Source organism: Phalangium opilio, unplaced genomic scaffold, assembly GCF_054372755.1.
Source record: "Phalangium opilio isolate 3A_F unplaced genomic scaffold, DU_Popi_V2 ptg000048l_1, whole genome shotgun sequence".
NCBI lineage: Eukaryota > Metazoa > Arthropoda > Arachnida > Opiliones > Phalangiidae > Phalangium > Phalangium opilio.
The window spans coordinates 4,288,693-4,306,866 of record NW_028324170.1 but is presented as its reverse complement, the minus strand read 5'-3'; the positions used below and the strand labels follow the sequence as shown (position 1 = coordinate 4,306,866).

At 34.0% G+C, this 18,174-nt stretch overlaps 2 protein-coding genes across 4 annotated transcripts in view; both read left to right on the top strand.

The window, feature by feature from the left end:
* The window catches only part of LOC149673821 (uncharacterized), a 110,968-nt gene extending 96,942 nt beyond the window's left edge, over window positions 1-14,026 (top strand). For 2 of the 3 annotated variants that reach the window (XM_089839575.1, XM_089839574.1), the window contains 3 exons: window positions 9,322-10,022; window positions 11,067-11,174; window positions 11,748-14,026. In XM_089839575.1, the coding sequence (XP_089695701.1) occupies window positions 9,381-10,022; window positions 11,067-11,174; window positions 11,748-11,930 (933 nt within the window). In that variant the 5' untranslated portion in view covers window positions 9,322-9,380 and the 3' untranslated portion in view covers window positions 11,931-14,026. Of the gene's footprint in view, window positions 1-7,098; window positions 7,487-9,321; window positions 10,023-11,066; window positions 11,175-11,747 lie in introns of those variants that run through there. The other variant, XM_089839576.1, reaches the window with a different exon arrangement.
* Window positions 14,027-16,377: 2,351 nt separating this feature from the next.
* The window catches only part of RyR (Ryanodine receptor), a 33,156-nt gene continuing 31,359 nt past the window's right edge, over window positions 16,378-18,174 (top strand). The window contains exon 1 of the mRNA XM_089839559.1: window positions 16,378-16,802. Within this exon, the coding sequence (XP_089695685.1) occupies window positions 16,749-16,802 (54 nt within the window). The 5' untranslated portion in view covers window positions 16,378-16,748. The remainder of the gene's footprint in view (window positions 16,803-18,174) is intronic.

Sequence of the window (18,174 nt, the reverse complement as noted above, 5' to 3'; positions counted from 1 at the left end):
AGCCCGCCAAATCGTACAGGGCGGGAAAGCACGAGAAAATAACACGTGCCAATGTTTCCAGGAGAAAACCCACGCGAAATTTCCCGCCGATTTTTATTTATTTTATAATCTTAATTTCGTGATGGTGATTGTTGTAGCAAAGTGGTTATGTTACGTTTTACGAAATGGTTATTTAGATGATGTGACGTAGTTAGATCTACACTTCTATTGTGCCTTTGTCTTTATTAGCTCTCTTTCTAAAGAATGAAAGTGTTCTAGATGTGTTCTATTGACATGACAAGCTCCAACTATTAAGTTATCAGAAGCAAATCGAAATAACAAAGAGTGTGGCTCTGAGGGAGTAAATAAAAGCCTTATAGTGCCCAGTATGATGTTTAAGTCTTGATATCTTTATCTCTAGCTTCTTTGGTCAATCAATCAGCGGTCTACTTTAATATTACGTAATTCTATCCCTCTCTGTATCATCTTTGTCATTATTTTGTGGTGAAAACTGTATTTTAAAGTGACATTTTTCAGAAAACATTTTGTCTACTTCGACTAAAATTGATATTAATTCATTTTCGCACTTAAGGAACGTTGAAAAACTAGTTTATGCATAAATTAGAGTCCCCCCTTTATCTTTTAGAGTACTGGTATTTATTATGTACTTTTACTTCGGGATGAGATATCTTCCAATGATTTTTGCTGTTTACGTCTGTCCGATTGCCAATTCGGTTGGTGTAACGTTGCGAAAGATGCCTATTTTAGTTGCCATTTTTTTGCGTGGGCGTTTGCGGTTTAATATTGAATCACGCGGAGGCTTGCCGTCGACGGAAAGTTAAAAAATAAATAAAATATAGGCGTAAACCGTTAAATACATTTCTGTGACGTCAATCGTGACGTCAAAACGTCAATATTTAACTTTCTTGGAAGAAGTTAGTAGGATTGTAAGGCTGGTTGGTGGAAAACAGGTAGACGTGTGTATGTGTGTGTGTGTTTGTAGGGTTTTGAATGGGCTTCCGGAATTTCGCGTAGGAATGTCAATTTGTTTTATATAATTTCCCTGACGTCATAAAAACGTCACTTTATTACAAACATTAGCGTGAAAATTCTTTGGTTTCCGGCTAGCCTCCTTTATGGGTTTCGTAGCGACCAATCAAATCAGATATTTCTTTAAAATTGGCGGGAAAACGCTTGGTTTTGATGAGAAAGTATATGCAAATTTCTGGCAGACACTGACCGAAGACTTCTTTAGTTTTTAAATTCTTGTGTATAATTTAGAAGCCATCTTGCTTTTAAGTTTTATTAAAAACCCCAAATTATACAAAGATTAAAGTTAATGGCGGCTTTGTTATATAAAGAGAAGGTATAGATAATAATTATTAAACGAAACATTAAATAAATGTTAGACCTCCCATAACCTATTATTAAATCAAAATCAAAGCGTGAAGGAATACGAGGTCGCGATTCAACAAAAACCCACATTGGTCTCCACCCCTTTTCGCGCCTTTATTTCTTTTTCCCGCCAAATATTATAGGTTCATCTCGCGCATTTTAAACAGAACATGTTATTTTTTTTTTCTTTTTTTATATTTTAATTATTTCAAATCACGAGCTCGACGTCATGAATTTAAAATATTTTGAATGAAAACCGCCAAACAAAAATCACGAGCAGAAATATTTTGATCATAATTCGACAGATAAGATACGGATCTTTGATTGGTTAATAGAGAGTTTAAGATACGCTCTTAAGCCTAATGTTTGACTTCATTTCTCCCGCGCTACCACTCTTGAAAAAGATCTTATGTTTAGGACGTGCTAAACGTTTTAAATGTCTCGCCTCATTTCTTAAACTTTCTATTGAATATTGAATTAGCTAGGCCTAAATCTGTCTTACATTTCAAAATATCTTTCATAAAAATTTCCATTATTTTCACGTAACTTGTCATAATATTCATGTTTTTTAACGCATTTTCGTTTCGGTCAATTGAAATTCCAGGTGGTTTATTTTGTAATTATGTTAAATATTATTCTAATGTCGATTTAAATTAACTTTTATTCCGTTTAAAATGAAATGGCCCCCCGATAGTTTTGTTTTCCTGTAAAACTTTCACTTTTCAAACTTGACCCAAATCGACTCTCACGATTTGGCTCTAAGAAAAATGCGTGGGAAGTAGCTAAGATTTTGAAAGGAAAAAAAAAGTGCGGTAGAAACGGGGGGGGGGGGTTAGGCTTAATAACCTTCTCCTCCTCCCCCGCTTTGGTGTGTATAAATTATCATTAACCGAGAAAAAAAAAAGGCGCCAAAACATTTTTTTCCCCGCACTTTACTCTGTACTGATGGAGGTGTATGGAAGAAAATGTGATAAGGAATAGAAACTATGATTTAGTTTGATCAAAAATCGGAGGTAAAATAGAGTCTGGCGTTTCACCATCTTTTTTTCTTAAGATGTAACATCCGAGAGGCTGACAACGAAGACGTTAGGGATGGCTTCAAACAGAACTTTGGTGGACTGGTAACTTTGAAGCCCTGTCTAATGTCTTTGGTTCCATAGTTTCCTAAATTCCCTTGCTCGTGCATAAAGTGGAATATATATAGAGTGCTGTCAGTTGTGACGTCAGATCCAAGGTTAAACGTCACGAGTCTGCCTTTAGCAATGGGCGGCCATGACAGTTACCGTTTTTTCTTTATGGGAAAACAGCATGGGTGACGTCACACCAGAGCTTCTGGCAGCACTCTATTGTTTGAATAACAAAGCGAAAGCAGTTTTCCTATCCCCTACAGGGAGCTTTCGGTTGACTGAGTAATACGTCACACCCTTTCAAGTCTTACCACTGTTCAGGCAGCCATATTAGTTGGTTTCAGCTTTCCTTCTGCATTCAACCCACCAGGATGACCGTTAAAATTATCTCACGAATCTTAGCTCCTCCCCCAACCGAGAGAGGAGCCTCTCTATTGGGAATATTTATAAGATTCATGATTTCTATTCCTAAATTGTATTTTCTATGAAAGAATGAGGTCTCGTGATCTTTCTCTATCGAGTCTCGCGCTCCGATGGACCATTTTCATCGTCATACTCATAAACCCAGAATGTTTTTAATACCGAAACCTTGTCAAAGGCATGAAAGATAATAGCACCTATTTTCAATTGAAAAGGACCATAGAAACTTAATTAAAAGTAGACATAAAAACCGGAAATCTGTTCATTGCTACTGTATTAATACAGGGAAAGGCAGGGAGGATCTAAAATCGGGAATGACTAAATAACCTTCTTAATATTACCTATTAAAAATCGAATAGAGGGGGTTTAAATGATTTAGGTATCGACTTTTTTAACTCTTCAAGTAATTTTTAAACTAAGACGTCTTCTATGGTTTTTTTTGTTTTAGACCTCAAGTAAATGACCTTAATTTTTTTGGTACAAAAATTTTTGGTTAGTTTTTTTAACCTCGTAAGGTTAAAACTTGTTTGAGAAGTAATTTACTTGCTTTTTTTAAATGTTTAAACTTTTAAATTATGCGCCTTATTTTGTAACAGTATTTAAAATTAATTTATTGTTTGCGGTAATAACATACATAGTTAATGAACAAATAAACAAGGGAATGCAATGATTTTTTAATTTAAATGGTAAGGTTATTTTTAATCCCTTTTGAGATAGCTGAATAATTAAAGTTTACGTACAATACCGAAATAAAAGACGAAGGACAGCCACTTTTCAAAGTGTAATAGAAAAAAAAATTGTTACGTATCAAATATATTTTTTGAAACGTCAGTACTGAATTATAAAAAAACTTGTTCCGTTTATTAAAAAAAAAATTATTAATAAAACCCCGTTTAAGTTGGCACTAAACTTTAAGGGAAATTCAATATTTCCCCCTTATAACGCAGTGTCAATTTAAATCAGTTATTTTAAAAAAAATTCTATATCATTATCTTTACGACTTAATTAAGCAATTTTAATTAAAGAAAAATATTAATTACTATAATTAATTAAACAACGTATACTCGAGCTAAGGGGTTTTTAATTTTGTTTTTTTTTTTAAATTAAAAATATAGCTAAACAAACAAATATTAATTTAATATATTTTTATAAATATACATAAAAAAAATTAAACTTTCTTAAGTTTCGTGCTCTTAAGAAATCTAGGGGTGGGTGGGCTTTTTCATAATAAAAATGTATTTAGTTAAAAAACGTGCTTAGGGTTTTTTTAAAGTTAGGGAATTTTCCCCTTTTATAAATATAAGAGGTTTGTATGGTACCACTCCCAGGTTACTGGGATCGACAAGTCTCTTATAATTGTTTTTGTAAGGGTTTGTTAGTTAATAAGCCCGAGGCGGGGATTGTGTCTACATTTCAAGAGAAAGGGTAAGCCACGCCTTTGATTTGTTAGGCGGTGTGTTTTCACTTTGAAATCTTTAACCAAGAAGTGATATCTAGTTTATTAGGGAGAAAGTATACATTCGCCACATTTCCAGCTTTATCTCCAGTCCAAACGTAACGTAGGTCCGGAGTTAATCCCCGCCGCCTCTAAATTACAACCAGCATCTCATTGGTTCTTGAAAACTCACGTCAGCGCGACGCGAATGACGAAAATTACTTTGTATTTTCCGACTGAGGAGAGGCGAAATAGCCCGTCCTCCTTTTACGTCCCCCCTTGTATTTTGGAAGGGGGGACTGGTACTATGGCGCGCGAACACTTAAGCATCTTATACCTTCACCCTAGTAAACTAGATATCACTTCTTGTTGTAACTAAGAGGGAAAGATACGGGGGGGGGTAAAACCTTGCCTTCCATCTCGCTTTTTGGCGCCTGCGCTGTAGTCATTTTGTATCATGAGAGTGCATGCGCAGAGAAGGCAATGTATCAACCCTCTTGTATGCCTACCCCAATTTTTACATCAAAAAGGTCTATTAACCGCTAGATTTTTGATTCTCGATCAGTTTAGGGATTAAGACAGAACATAAGGTACGTATATCCAAAGACATTAGACAAGGCTTCATCAATGTTTCCAGTCCTCCGAAGTCTTTTGTTTATTCTTAATAATTTAAAGAAATGAAAAAAAAATGAAAATGGTTATACTCATTAGCCTATATTTTCACCTGTCAATATTATTTCATCACAATTTTTAAGACTGGATCAAATTGATTAAACCTTGTACCTTTCTTCAAATGTCATGTCATCTTTCTTATCCAATCAAAATTTGTAAAGCCCCTCTCTCTATCTCTCCCCACGGATCAAGAATCAAATTCCAACATTCCAAAAACAATTGATTTCTTGGAAGTTGTAAAGAAACCTACGTAATAATTTTTGTAACCGAGATTTATTTTGGTATACAGTACCAAAGTTGTAATTAACTTAATACCTTTACTTCCGGAGGACAAATTAATTTCAAATCCTTGTCCCAAGTAAGTCAAGAAAGAATGAGAGAAGCGTATAACAAATTGGTTCCAATTTTCGTACACCCACCCACTTAAATGTGTGTTATGAGTCAACTAAAACTATTAAGGATTAAAAAAATATATACAGGGTGTTTGTGAAAAGTCCATCAATAATGAAAGGGCGTATTTATTGGGCCATTTTGAGTCGAAAATGTTCTATGACATTTTGCCGTCCGAGCCACGGTTTTCGAGTTATGATTTGAATATTTTAGGGATGACCCCTTCATTAAATTAGCGCTGTCTTTCAATTTCTTAATTAAATTTAAGGGGTCATCCGTAAATTACTCCAATCATAACTTGAAAACAGTGGCTCGGACGGAAAAATGTCATAGAACATTTTCGACTCAAAGTGGCCCAATAAATACGCCCTTTCATTATTGATGGACATTTCACAAACACCCTGTATATATAATTTATCGGCGGGGTGGTTTGAGGTGGATTTAGTTTAAAGGGAGGCTTAAACTAATTGGATTTTTATTTTGGTATTTTGTTAATCTCAAATAGTTTAATTCGGACCTATTTTGAAACCTAGCTTAACACCAAAATCGTCATTGGTTATTGGCAAAAGTTCATAAGATATGTTGGCCATAAGTTTGTCATTGGTTACAAACTGGAGCTTGTCATGAAGTGATTGAAGTAGGTTATAGATTCTCGTAAAGCCACGCCTGGTGAGGGACTAAATAGGACTAGATGGACTGCAAAATTAACCGAGTGTAGCCATCATTTCTCGCTTCCGTCGTTCTCGAACTAGCTCGAGCTGTAAGTCTCTAGCATTACGAAGTATAATACTTATGGAACATATCTTATAAACTTATGGAACATATCTTATAAACTTATGGAACATATCTTATAAACTTATGGAACATATCTTATAAACTTATGGAACATATCTTATAAACTTATGGAACATATCTTATAAACTTATGGAACATATCTTATAAACTTATGGAACATATCTTATAAACTTATGGAACATATCTTATAAACTTATGGAACATATCTTATAAACTTATGGAACATATCTTATAAACTTATGGAACATATCTTATAAACTTATGGAACATATCTTATAAACTTATGGAACATATCTTATAAACTTATGGAACATATCTTATAAACTTATGGAACATATCTTATAAACTTATGGAACATATCTTATAAACTTATGGAACATATCTTATGGTTATACTCCACTAAACTTGAAGTTTCCCGTAACTTTTTCATAAAATAACAACTGCCCAAACTATTAAACTATGATAAACCTCATTCATAAATGGACGCCATTATCAGAGAACATTTCACTTTTATAAATCGTGACGTAGCCTGACGTGGTACCTTTCAAACACTGGCATTACAAAGGAATCCCACCCACAACTTAGATTTATTCCTGTAATATTATATTAAATTATATTATATTAACCAAACGATTTGATAAAGCAATTCCAATGCAATATTGGGCAAACAAACAGGCACGATTATTTCAAGTTGTGGGATAGTTCCGGCGGGTGTTAAGTAAATTTAAAAGATTATCGGATAGGGGGTGTCTATAAAATATTTAACTCTTTAAAAAGCGATCCTTACAAATGTAAGAGTCTTGCCTCCCCCCCTCTCTCCGGGTCTGTCTCTTTAAGATTATAGAATAGATAATTCAAACCCTCCCGACATTTTTCCGGAAGTAAAGGGGAAAGCTTTTTTGAGGGAACACTCGGGTTTGAAGGCGGTTCTTAATTTCTCCGTTTCTCCTACGACTCCGGAGCTTCGATCATCATTCGAATCTCAAAGTTGGTCGGAGAGAGAACGGCATTCGCGCCTTCGTCCCTAATTTTTAAACACACGTGTGTTGATGAACATTTTAACAGGCTCATTTTTGTTAAATTAGTGTTTAATTTTTAATTTCAATATTAAAACAATTTATTTATCAATGAACGAAGTTTTTGAAAATCATTTAGTTATTAAATTTAGTCGTGTCGTGTTGATGTTTCGAATGAGTTTAAGAACGTGTCGACACTGTTGAATCATTTGGATTGGATTAATTTTTGGGTGATTGAATCGCTATTTGTGTTAAATGTAAGTTTAAAAATATTTTTGTTTAATTATGGTTAATTTCTGGATTTTTTGTAAGGAGCATGTTGAATTTTGAGTATACGAAGTTTTTTTTTGCGTTTTGGGGTATAATCATGATAAATTTTTAATTGGGTTTTACTGTGTTTATTTATATTTAATTGAGAATTATTTAGGATGGTTAAAAGTTTATTAACATGTTTTTAATTAAGTTAAGCCGAATTTGCACTGTATTTCTTAAAAGGGATATGTTGAATTTTTGATTCTTTTAATTTATGAATTTTTTTGTATAATTATGATTATTTTTTAATTGGGATTAACTGTAAACATTTATATTTAATCGATAATTAAAAAGGGTGGTTAATTTAAGTCGGGTTTACATGGGAATCTGCCAGTGTCTCGATGAAGAAAGTTGAAATTTTGTAACAAATATTAATTTAAATATTTTTTGCCTCGATTTTATTAATAAAATTAGATAAAGTTATTATTAATAAAATTCGTAGACACGTATTATAAAATAAACTTTATAAGGACTCTTAATTGTATTTGTATTATACAGGGTGTTTCTGATAAGCCTGGTATAAATTAAGGGGGATGTTCTTAGGGCGATTTTGAGACAAAAATGTAACTATGACATTTTGTCCTAAGGGCCACTGTTTTCGAGTTATAATTTGAGTATTCTACCGATGGACCCTTTGTTAAATTACAAATCATTGTCTTCCAGTTTCTTAATTAAATTTAATAGGTCATCCCTAAAACACTCAAGTTATAACTTGAAAACAGTGTCCCTTGTGGTAAAATGGAGATAAAAGTTACATTTTCGACTCAAAATCTCCCAAATAACATCCCTCTCATTTTATGGCAGACTTATCAGAACCATCCTGTATAAATCAAATTCGTGTGATCTAAGTGAAAGGTTTGTTTTAATAATATTAAGTTCTTTCGAAATACCGGATATGTTTATAAATAGTTTTTTTATCATATTTCCTAACCCCAACATAAATCCATAAACCGTCTAGAATCTAAAAGATGAGTAACAATTAAAAATTTTGCCCTTCCTAGTTATTAATTTGTTTATAAATAATACGTGATGACATGGCATTAATTATTTACCCTAAGGTTGTTAACATATTTTCACACCAAATCAATTTTAAAACAGGAACTAATCAGTAAATAGACTAATTCGATAATTTAATAGTTCCATAGTTAGACGAGCTGCTTTTAATTAAGATAAAGTTACAAGCGAGATACCCTATTGAATTATTTTAAAATGGCCCATAGAGATAAGACTTAAATGTCAGCCAAAAATCACCTGATTTAATCTTTCAGATTGTAATCAGATATATTGATATGATTGATACGTAGGAATTTACCGCGTTTATCCGCAATAGTTATAAAACATTATCTTTTATTTATTTCACCAAAATTATTGCAAAAATAAATATCTATTTCGCAATTCGACCTTATTTAACTTTCAGTTTAGTTAAGTTTACGTTTTAAATTGTTCATTTTAGTCAGATTTGCTTCATTTTACTTTCAATATTGAAGCTCGAAACACCGATTCTGAAAACAATTAATTTTCGAAGAATTAACTTAATCAGTTAAATTTTCTAATAAGATTAAAATTAGAAGTTATTGTTGTGAAAGAGACAAAAAATAAATCTAAAGTTCGATTAGATATTATTTTATTTTGAAATCGGATTTACAATTAAATTACAACAATGATTGATGAGATATTGGAGCTTTTAGGTTGATATTATTGTTTTGTTATTTAATTCTAATGTATTTTGGTTTAAAATTAATTTAATTAATATTAATTAATTTATTATTTTAATTTATAGCTGGAAACGTTCCATCTTGGGAAAAACAAGCCGTTCTACTCGAACACGACGCTGTTACGATGTTCGGTTCGACGGGAACCACTCCGCCACCAAGCACGGATTTCTTGGACGCGTTTGCCTCTATGGACTTCAATCCATTTCAATACCATCCTGATACGAGGATGTGCGAACAAAACCAAAACCATCATCAAGTTACTGACCAATCTGACGTCATTCAAATGGACGATAACACGCCACCAACTCCAGAAATACTTTCTTCATTCTTTAATTACGCCACTAGTGACCAACACCAAGTAACGCAACACGAAGTGATGCAATTACCTTGCGGTAATCAACACCAGCAGCAGACGACGGAAGCCATGAATGTGGTTAATAATAACCAGATGTACACGCCCGGACCCAGTTCGTCTATTCTTTCGAATTCAGGTTGCGTTTATTCGAGCGATATTTCGTCCAGTTCTACTTTCTCTGATTTCCCACCTACGCCGTCGCCTGGACATTCCTCTGGGTTGTCCGTGACCTCGCCCGTTTTCGGACAACAGTCTCATAAAATGAACAGCGTCAAAGCAACGAGGAGTCAGTTGATCAAGGAAGGGTTGAAGTTGACCATTCAACATAAGAGAAGGGCCAAGGGTTTGGATTCACCTTCCCCGCAAGATCTCTTCGCTCCATGTATGAGTCCAGAATACACGCAAGATGCGGTAAGAATCATTTAATTTATTGAAATTAGGCTTAACAATAATTATCACTCTGGGGATTGGCGCTCTAAAATACGAAGTCATCCACGTAAAGTTTATTTAGGTTTAAAATTGGAAGAGTGTAACCTAACCTAAACCTAATCCTAATTGAACAAAACCTAAACTTAACACACCATGGAAACTATGTGGGGTCAGATTGCGATCTCATCACCAGGCTGAGGTGATGAAATATCGATTAGGCTTAACAAAATCTTTCAGTAAGAGAATAATTAGGCTTAAGTGTTCATCTAGAGTCCGGTTTATGTTTTGTTAAAGCTTCTTAATTCAATCAACGATTTATGATGAAATATCAATTAGGCTTATCGACATATGCCTTCTTCAATTTCCAAATCCTGTATAATTAGGCTTAGGATTTAGACTTAACAAAGACCATTCAAATATTGCGCAATTTCGTCAGGCTTAGAGATAGTGTTGAAATATCATTTAGGCTCAGTGTTCTTGAAAAACAAGTTCAAATTCAAAAATGCGTAATTAGGCTTAGCAATAAAGACTCCGCACGAAATAAATTCTATTATCTCGCGCTAAAAACTTTATTTGGGGGAGAACTTTTGAAAGTTTTGCAATACGAGAAACAAAACGAAAAAGAGAAGAAAAAAAATAACTTGAAAGCATTTTGTCGTGATTTGTTTTCTTTTTACGCTTTAGTGTGTGTTAACCAAGAAATAACAGAAAAAAAACAACATTATTTTAAAGAAAACACAATTTATACTAAGGGATTTTAACAGGAATTTGTCGGCAATGTACTGAGTATAGAATTTAGAAATATAGCTGGTTTTAAAAAGCCATCGTCGCGAAATTTACGACGAATGTTTTTAAACTAGTTTTGTTCTTCTCAAAAATTTACGATTCGTCCTATTGTTCCACTTTTTAAGATCTTTACGCGTTTAAGTGACATTTTTTGTGGGCCCCTATTGGGTGGATCACCAGTTAATAATTAACTTAATTCTCTTTTAAACTTAAATTGTTCGTTTGTTGTTTTAAACGCAGTTGACACCCGAAGATGAAGATAGAAGGCGTCGACGAAGAGAAAGGAATAAAGTTGCTGCCACAAAATGCAGAAATAAGAAAAAGGAAAGGACAGTCAGATTAGCAGTGGTAAGTTTTATTTATTTTTATTAAAAGTATCATATTTTGCTGCTTGCTTTTATTTCGCCTTGAAATTATTTGATTCATCTTTATGTGTGTTCATATCTTGAAGATTCGTGGCATGGGGTTTTTTTATTACACATTGGAATGTTTTATCACTTCTTATCACTGCTTTTTGCATGAAAAACATGGGTGTTACACATAGTTTATCACTGCTTTTTGCATCAAAAACGTGGGATTTTACACATTTGAAGTTGAAATGTGTGTTCGTAACTTAAATATTCATGGCATGTTGGTTTTCTTGGCATAATCGATCATAACTTGAAGTTTGGTTAAACATTGATAACAAAACATGTGTCTATTTTACGCTATCATAACATACCGTTACAATTCCGCGTAAGGTTGGGTCTACGTTTCGCAATATGCTTTTTTTTCATAGTTAAGCTTAGGAATTTTCAGTTTTGCAATTTTGCATTTAGATAGAAGCGCGCGTGTAATTGGTTGAAGCTTAAATACGCTCGCGCATGTCATTTGTCATCGCACGTGATCATACCGTCTAATTTTGTTCATGACGTAATTAAGGAATCGACAACTTTGGAGTCGAGTAACCAACAACTTAAGGATGAGATAGAGAAATTGGAAGAGGAGAAAAAATCCCTTTTAAGTCTTCTACGTCATCATCTCCCAAGATGCGGGCAATCTCAGTCTCCCCAACCACGCAGCTCGTGCGCGCATTCATCCACCAATCATTGCGCCCCTTTGTGAACGAACAATTTGAACACTTGCGTGAAGAAATGATCTATTTTTTTGTAATTTTATACCAGTTGAGGGTCCCCGCTCGAGAATTTTTTAATCAATTTATATTATTGGTTGGTTTTTCTCGCGCGTTCCTTCTAATATTGCTGGAAATTTTACAGTCGGAAGCCCCACGCGTTTTTCATGTAAAAACGCGTCCAGGCCCCGGGGAAATTGGAAACTTCTCCTAATCTAATTCGGGTTATTTTTAACCTGATGGAAAACAAACCCGTGTGTGCCTTAAGCCTGATTATAAGGACTACGAAACTTTGTGCCCAAAAATACGTGCCTTAAAATTTAAATTTTAGGCCAAAATTATTGTAATTCTTTGGAAAGTGCCTTCAAGTCTAGATTTTTAGGTCTAAAACTCCAGTTTAGAGAGTGCCTCAAGACTAATATTTGGGCCTAACTCGAAATAAATTGTGCAATTAAGCCTAATATTTAGACCTAACTCGAATTATAAAGTGCCTTAAGCCTAATATTTGGGCCTAACTCGAATCTGAGAGAGAGCATTAAACCTAATATTTATACCTAACTCAAATTATAAAGTGCCTTAAGCCTAATATTTGGGCCTAAATCGATATAGAAAGTGCCTTAAGCCTAATTAATGTTTAGGCTTAACTCCTTAAATTAAGAATCACTTTCTTAAACCTAATTATTGGGCCGCCTAATTCGTGTCTTACCAACCATCAATTTTGACAAACGAAACTAAATCTCATTATACAATTACCGAATCTCTAACAAAGTATTAAAGTCCTTAATTAATCTCAAATACGTTAAATTAAATTATCACAACTAGTCAATTGTTATACATATTTTTTTTTATTATTATTAATAAATTAAGTCAAAGTACGTGAAAATCCGCGGAAAATTAAAATAAAAAAAAATGCTCAAAGTTATGTTATCTTTGTTTTCCAAAAAGCAAGGTTTTAAATTGGTTTCGTTAGAATAGAAAATTGAAACATAGAGACCATTGTTTGTGTAATATTCATTTTGCTAATTGCCCAAAGCTATCTCTATCCCTCTTTCTGTCTTACCGAGGGGTCAGTAACTCTGAACTAAAAGGGATTACGCGTAATCTTTAAGAGCCTTACCCTTCAATTCAATGTGATTACACCGTAACTCGTAATCGGTTTACACGTTGAGCCCCAGAGTGGTTATCCCCTCGGTTCGTAACTTTTTACCGACCTGGAGTTTAAAACACTAAAAATATCCTTCTCAAGGTTTTGGTGTGCGAAAGGTTTGAAGAAAAATTTGTCTTAGGTTGTTACGTATTGTTGAGAAATCACTGTGATAATTTTGAACCTCATGGAAGAGATAACTTTTAAACCAATCAGAGAGTCTCTAAGCTTCTATTTTGTATATTAGTCCGCGCCATTTTGGACCAATCACGTTTTTGGATGATATATATATATATAATATTTTTCATTTTTGTGCCAAGTATCAAAGTAGGTTCCCAGCAGTATTAGAACCTTATTATTATTTTTTTTGGCCAAATTAATAGACATTAAACCCTAATGTTACGTGTTTCTTATATAAATATTTGACTTGTAATATTTCTAATTATTAATTTCATGAATTTAAATATTCACCCATGAATTTATCGGGTTTATTTTTTTATGTGTATGAATCTCTGTTTTGTAAAGTGTCTTTGTGTGTTTTCATGTTTTTATTAATAATTTCATGAATTTATACGGTCATTCATAAATTAATTCATGGTGTTTTTATATATATAAATATCTTTATGAATCTCTGTAATGTTTCAATGAGTGTTTTGTTTTTTACGTTACGTTTTTGAGTGTTTTCGCTTACCATGAATTAATTTATGTACTATATATACCAATGCATGAATTAATTCATGGTATATTAAATATGCTACCAGTCCAGTCGTGTTATTTACTATAAGTTTTATACAAACTTTATTTTTGTCTTTTTACGTATTTTCATTTGTTTTTGGGTTTTTTTTCATAAGAAAAAACACGTGATTTTGATTTTTGAAAATCAAATTGTTAAAAAATAAAATTGTTCTTGATACAATATAATAAAATAATTGTATTATTTTTAAATTGATTTCCTTTATTTTCAACTTAAAATCCAAAATTATACACTTCAAGTTATGAACGTTTGAAATTAATTTAACCACGTTGTTTAACGTTACCATGGACCTTATAAATATTCCCTATAGAAGGGACTGGAAACTGCGTTTATAATACAACAAAATATGTATTAACGGTATGCACACGTGAGCAAAGGGAATCCTTAGCTATCTAGTATATCAAGGTCTTAAGGTCATTCTAAATTTAATTTCAAAACTAGCTGTTCAAGGTAAGTGAGTGGGGAAGTAAATAAAGTATCCCCCTAGGCTTATCTGATAGCAAAAATAATGTTTTTCCTTGTCCTCTTTAGTAAAGGTTATATAGTCCATTGTTTAACATACTTAAAGACCCTTTTATATCGTCTGCTTGAGCGTTAATGCAAAGACGCTAGATAGGGCTTCAAAGTTACCAGTCCATTTGTTTTGAAGTCATTTTCAACGTCTTTGTTAACGTCCATCTTAAGAAAAACAAGGCGGTTGAACACAACCATCTATTTTACCCTTGACATTTGAAATGGATCAATTTTACTTAAACTTCAAGATATGAACCACATCAGTGCCATTCTAGTCATTAAGTTAGACATTTTTCTTAGAAAATTTTAAAGATTCCAGAAAAACTAATTCACGTTCCAAAAGTAACTAGAAAATGGAACCAAAATTCCTTTCCACCGTACTGTTTCTACTGTAGACTCTAGTTAACCAAGCTTTACATGGAGAAAGTCATTGGAATTCGGCATATTCAAAAAATGCATGCTATATCATACTAAAGTCACTACTCACTAAGTACGTTTTAAGACAGTTTCGTCGTGTGTTTTTCATGATGAAAATGCTTCTCTTTATTTACTCAAATTCAATTAACATTTTGGTGGTCTCTCCCTAAATACGGTTGCCTTCTCCAAGGAGCTAATTAATTATCGTCATCCTAGGTTAGGCCTAGAACCTTTTTGGAAGTATTCAAAAAAGAAGATCGATTATAGATTTAGTTCTAGAGCTAAAAATAAACGTTCCTTTCCCCTATCGTTACCACAAATATTATGCCTTGGTATTAGTATCGTATTAACTAGATGTGTCTTATGTTTGTTATGTTATTTATATGGCGTTAGGGAAACGAAGGGTTTGAATAGATAGTTAAGCTTCCAATATCTCGGATTCCGGAGAAGATAATGAAACGTCAGTAGCCCACCGATATTCCGAGTAGCTAAGAGGACTCGGAGTAAGAGAGGGAATTTGTGGTATAACCATCTTAGACAAAGCGAGAGGGTCTTAGACGGGTGTTTTTGAAGGAATTTCCTAAAGAATCTAGAGACATCTTAAGGAGAGTTTACGAAGATTAATATTAATTCTTGTTTTAATCTTAAGTTTAAATTGCTCGCGTTTCTTTATTTACTATTAGGGTTAATTTATTTGTTTCTAATAGTGGTGGAAAACGCTTGTCTTAAAGTGTTTTCGTTATTGGATATTTTTAATATTGAAACAAACCAGATGGTGTCGGTTAAAACACACTGAGAAATAACCTCTCCGATCGTTTTTTGAAAATCTAGTCTTAATCGTTTACTTACTGACTTGGAAATAGAGCTAAGCCTAATTCGATTTAAAATCTCAGATGTTTTACTTGCAGATATTAAAACGTTTTCAACAATTAAGTAAGGATAAGGAAAATGTTTGAAACTGAAACCATTCAGGAAATTCATCAAGGAAAAATACGTCTAAATGTATCTGCTTCTTCAAGAGTCAAAATAGACCTCGCTAAGCCTAAAATATTTAAGATTTCAAGACGGATAAAATAGACTTAAATTCAGGAGTCGAAAGAATACCCTAAAATTCTTCTTAATAGTCTGTTTCTTCGAGAATCGAAAAATAGACCTCGCTAAGCCTAATACCAGCGCGATTTCTAGACAAGTTGCATATATCTATGAAAATAACGGAACAGTCGACGATAGACTAATGACAGCACTCTGGTTTCGAAAGGGTACTATTGTCAATAGAAAAACAACACACTCTGCTGATAACATTTTGGAAGAAGGAAGAGGCGAGATTCAATCCGAGAGAGAAGAGAGAGGAGAGATCCCAGACTTTCGAAGAGTAGAGATTATTTTGGCAAACGTAACCGATGGAATTCTCCCCATCGTCCGGAGAGAGGAAGGCAGCTAGAGAAAAGGGAAGACTTACGTAAGGCGCAAGGTTTCGCTCCTAATATTACGGCCTGAAAATATCTTCTCCTCCCCCCTTAGTAACGGAAATTTTATCCCCCCCCTCTCTCTTCCGGGTTTTGGCAATTTGACGCTATTCCTAGCAAGGGATTCGAGCTCCAAGCTCGTTCGCTCGCGCAGGGTCGGGGTTGAAACCGAAAATCTTCAACAGAACAGAGAATCAAAACCCCAGGAACCTCTCCCGGTTTCAAGGGGCAAAAAAATTACGATTACAATTCATCGAACGATTATCCGAAGATATTTTCCAGGGGATCGAACACCCCCTCCCTAAAGTACCACCCCCACCCTTGGAAGAGATCAAAAGATCAGAGAGTACGGTGGCGGACGTCGGAAAGTCACTCGAGTTCAAAGGTTGATTTTTGAGATATGTTAGCGGTTGTGCGCGTTGCGGTCGAAATTATTTGACCGGGTGAATTTTTACACGGGTCTGAAAAAAAAGTCACAGTGGACGCTGGTCTTCCAATAATTTACTAGAGAGAAATAATGGCGGAAGAACAAGGTGGATCAGAGCAGGATGACGTATCATTCTTACGGACGGTATGTACGCTTAATTGTTTCAAATAGGCTTAATAATCTAATTTCTTCCGGGACCGGGAGTTTTAACAATTAGGTTCAACTTATTAAATATATTCCATCATAATTAGTTACTATAAACATCTGGTTGGTTGGTCTATTTTTGATCTACTGGTGTTCGAATGGGTCTGTTTATACGTTAAGCCTAATGTATAATATTATAGTTTTGAAAATAGGCCTAATATATTAAGTCATGATTGAAATTTAGGCCTAATATATTCGGTCACGATTAAAATTTAGACTTAACAGCTGTTGAGTCTATTTTTGATCTATTTTTGAATCGTTCTCAAGCTTTCGTAGCTAGCACCATAATAGTCGACCCAAGACCCGGTTCCCGCTTTTAATCTATCTTCCAGTATTTTTTTTAACTTGTCTAAAATGCTTTGCGGTTTTTAGACATTGAAACTACCGTACTGTCTATATCGCTATACAAGCGCTAGTAGAAGCTTGAATTAACTATGGGCAATTTGCCCAAAAATTCTTAACTCTCTTTAGCTGTAGCGCCACGTACCTAAGTTTTAGCTGTTTAGTAATTCAACGTGTGTAGCTTTAGTAGCTTCCTCTTTTGAGCCCACTTTCCCCTCCTCGGTATGGTACACTTCACATTAGGCTTAACGAATAACAAAAGGTTATATCAGCTTAACGATTCCTAAAAGTCTCCGCTATAGATATTAGAAAGATTTATAAGACAAGCCTTCATCGTAAACACGTGAATGAATTAAGATTAAGAACATGAAAGAAGTAGCTTGCGATGTTTGGTAAATGTCAATTGTTCTTCTTTGGGCTGCTCCGACCTGCTTGGAACCATTGAAGAAATGTATCTCCTGGAGTAGACCAAAGAACAAAGACGTTTTGTACAAATTTCTAATATCTATGACCTTTGCGACATCGAAAAAAAGAGTGTGTCGCTTGTATATCTTTGGCACACAGCTCTTGGCACTCGAATCCGCAGACTCAGATGGGTCCAAGAGAAAAATTGAATTTGTTTTCTATTTTATTTGCAAACGAGGCCCTTCTCGGTGCTTTCCTTTTCAAAGGAGAGAAAAAAGGCATATTTTATATGGCGTCCTAAAAAACCTTATACAAAATCACACACAAAATGTCGTTTTTCACTTAAAAAGGCGCAAAAACCTACCCAAATGTCCCCAACATTGAATAAATCAATATATGAAAAGGAAAAAAAAATATTTTTCACATCAAATTTCGATGTATACGGACATTAGGCTTAATACACGACATTTTTCGATTTGAAAACTAGGCTTAACACAAACTTTCAACTTCTAATTATGGATTTTGATCTCGCGCTCTTTGTGAGTCGCGTGCTGGGAAAAAAGAA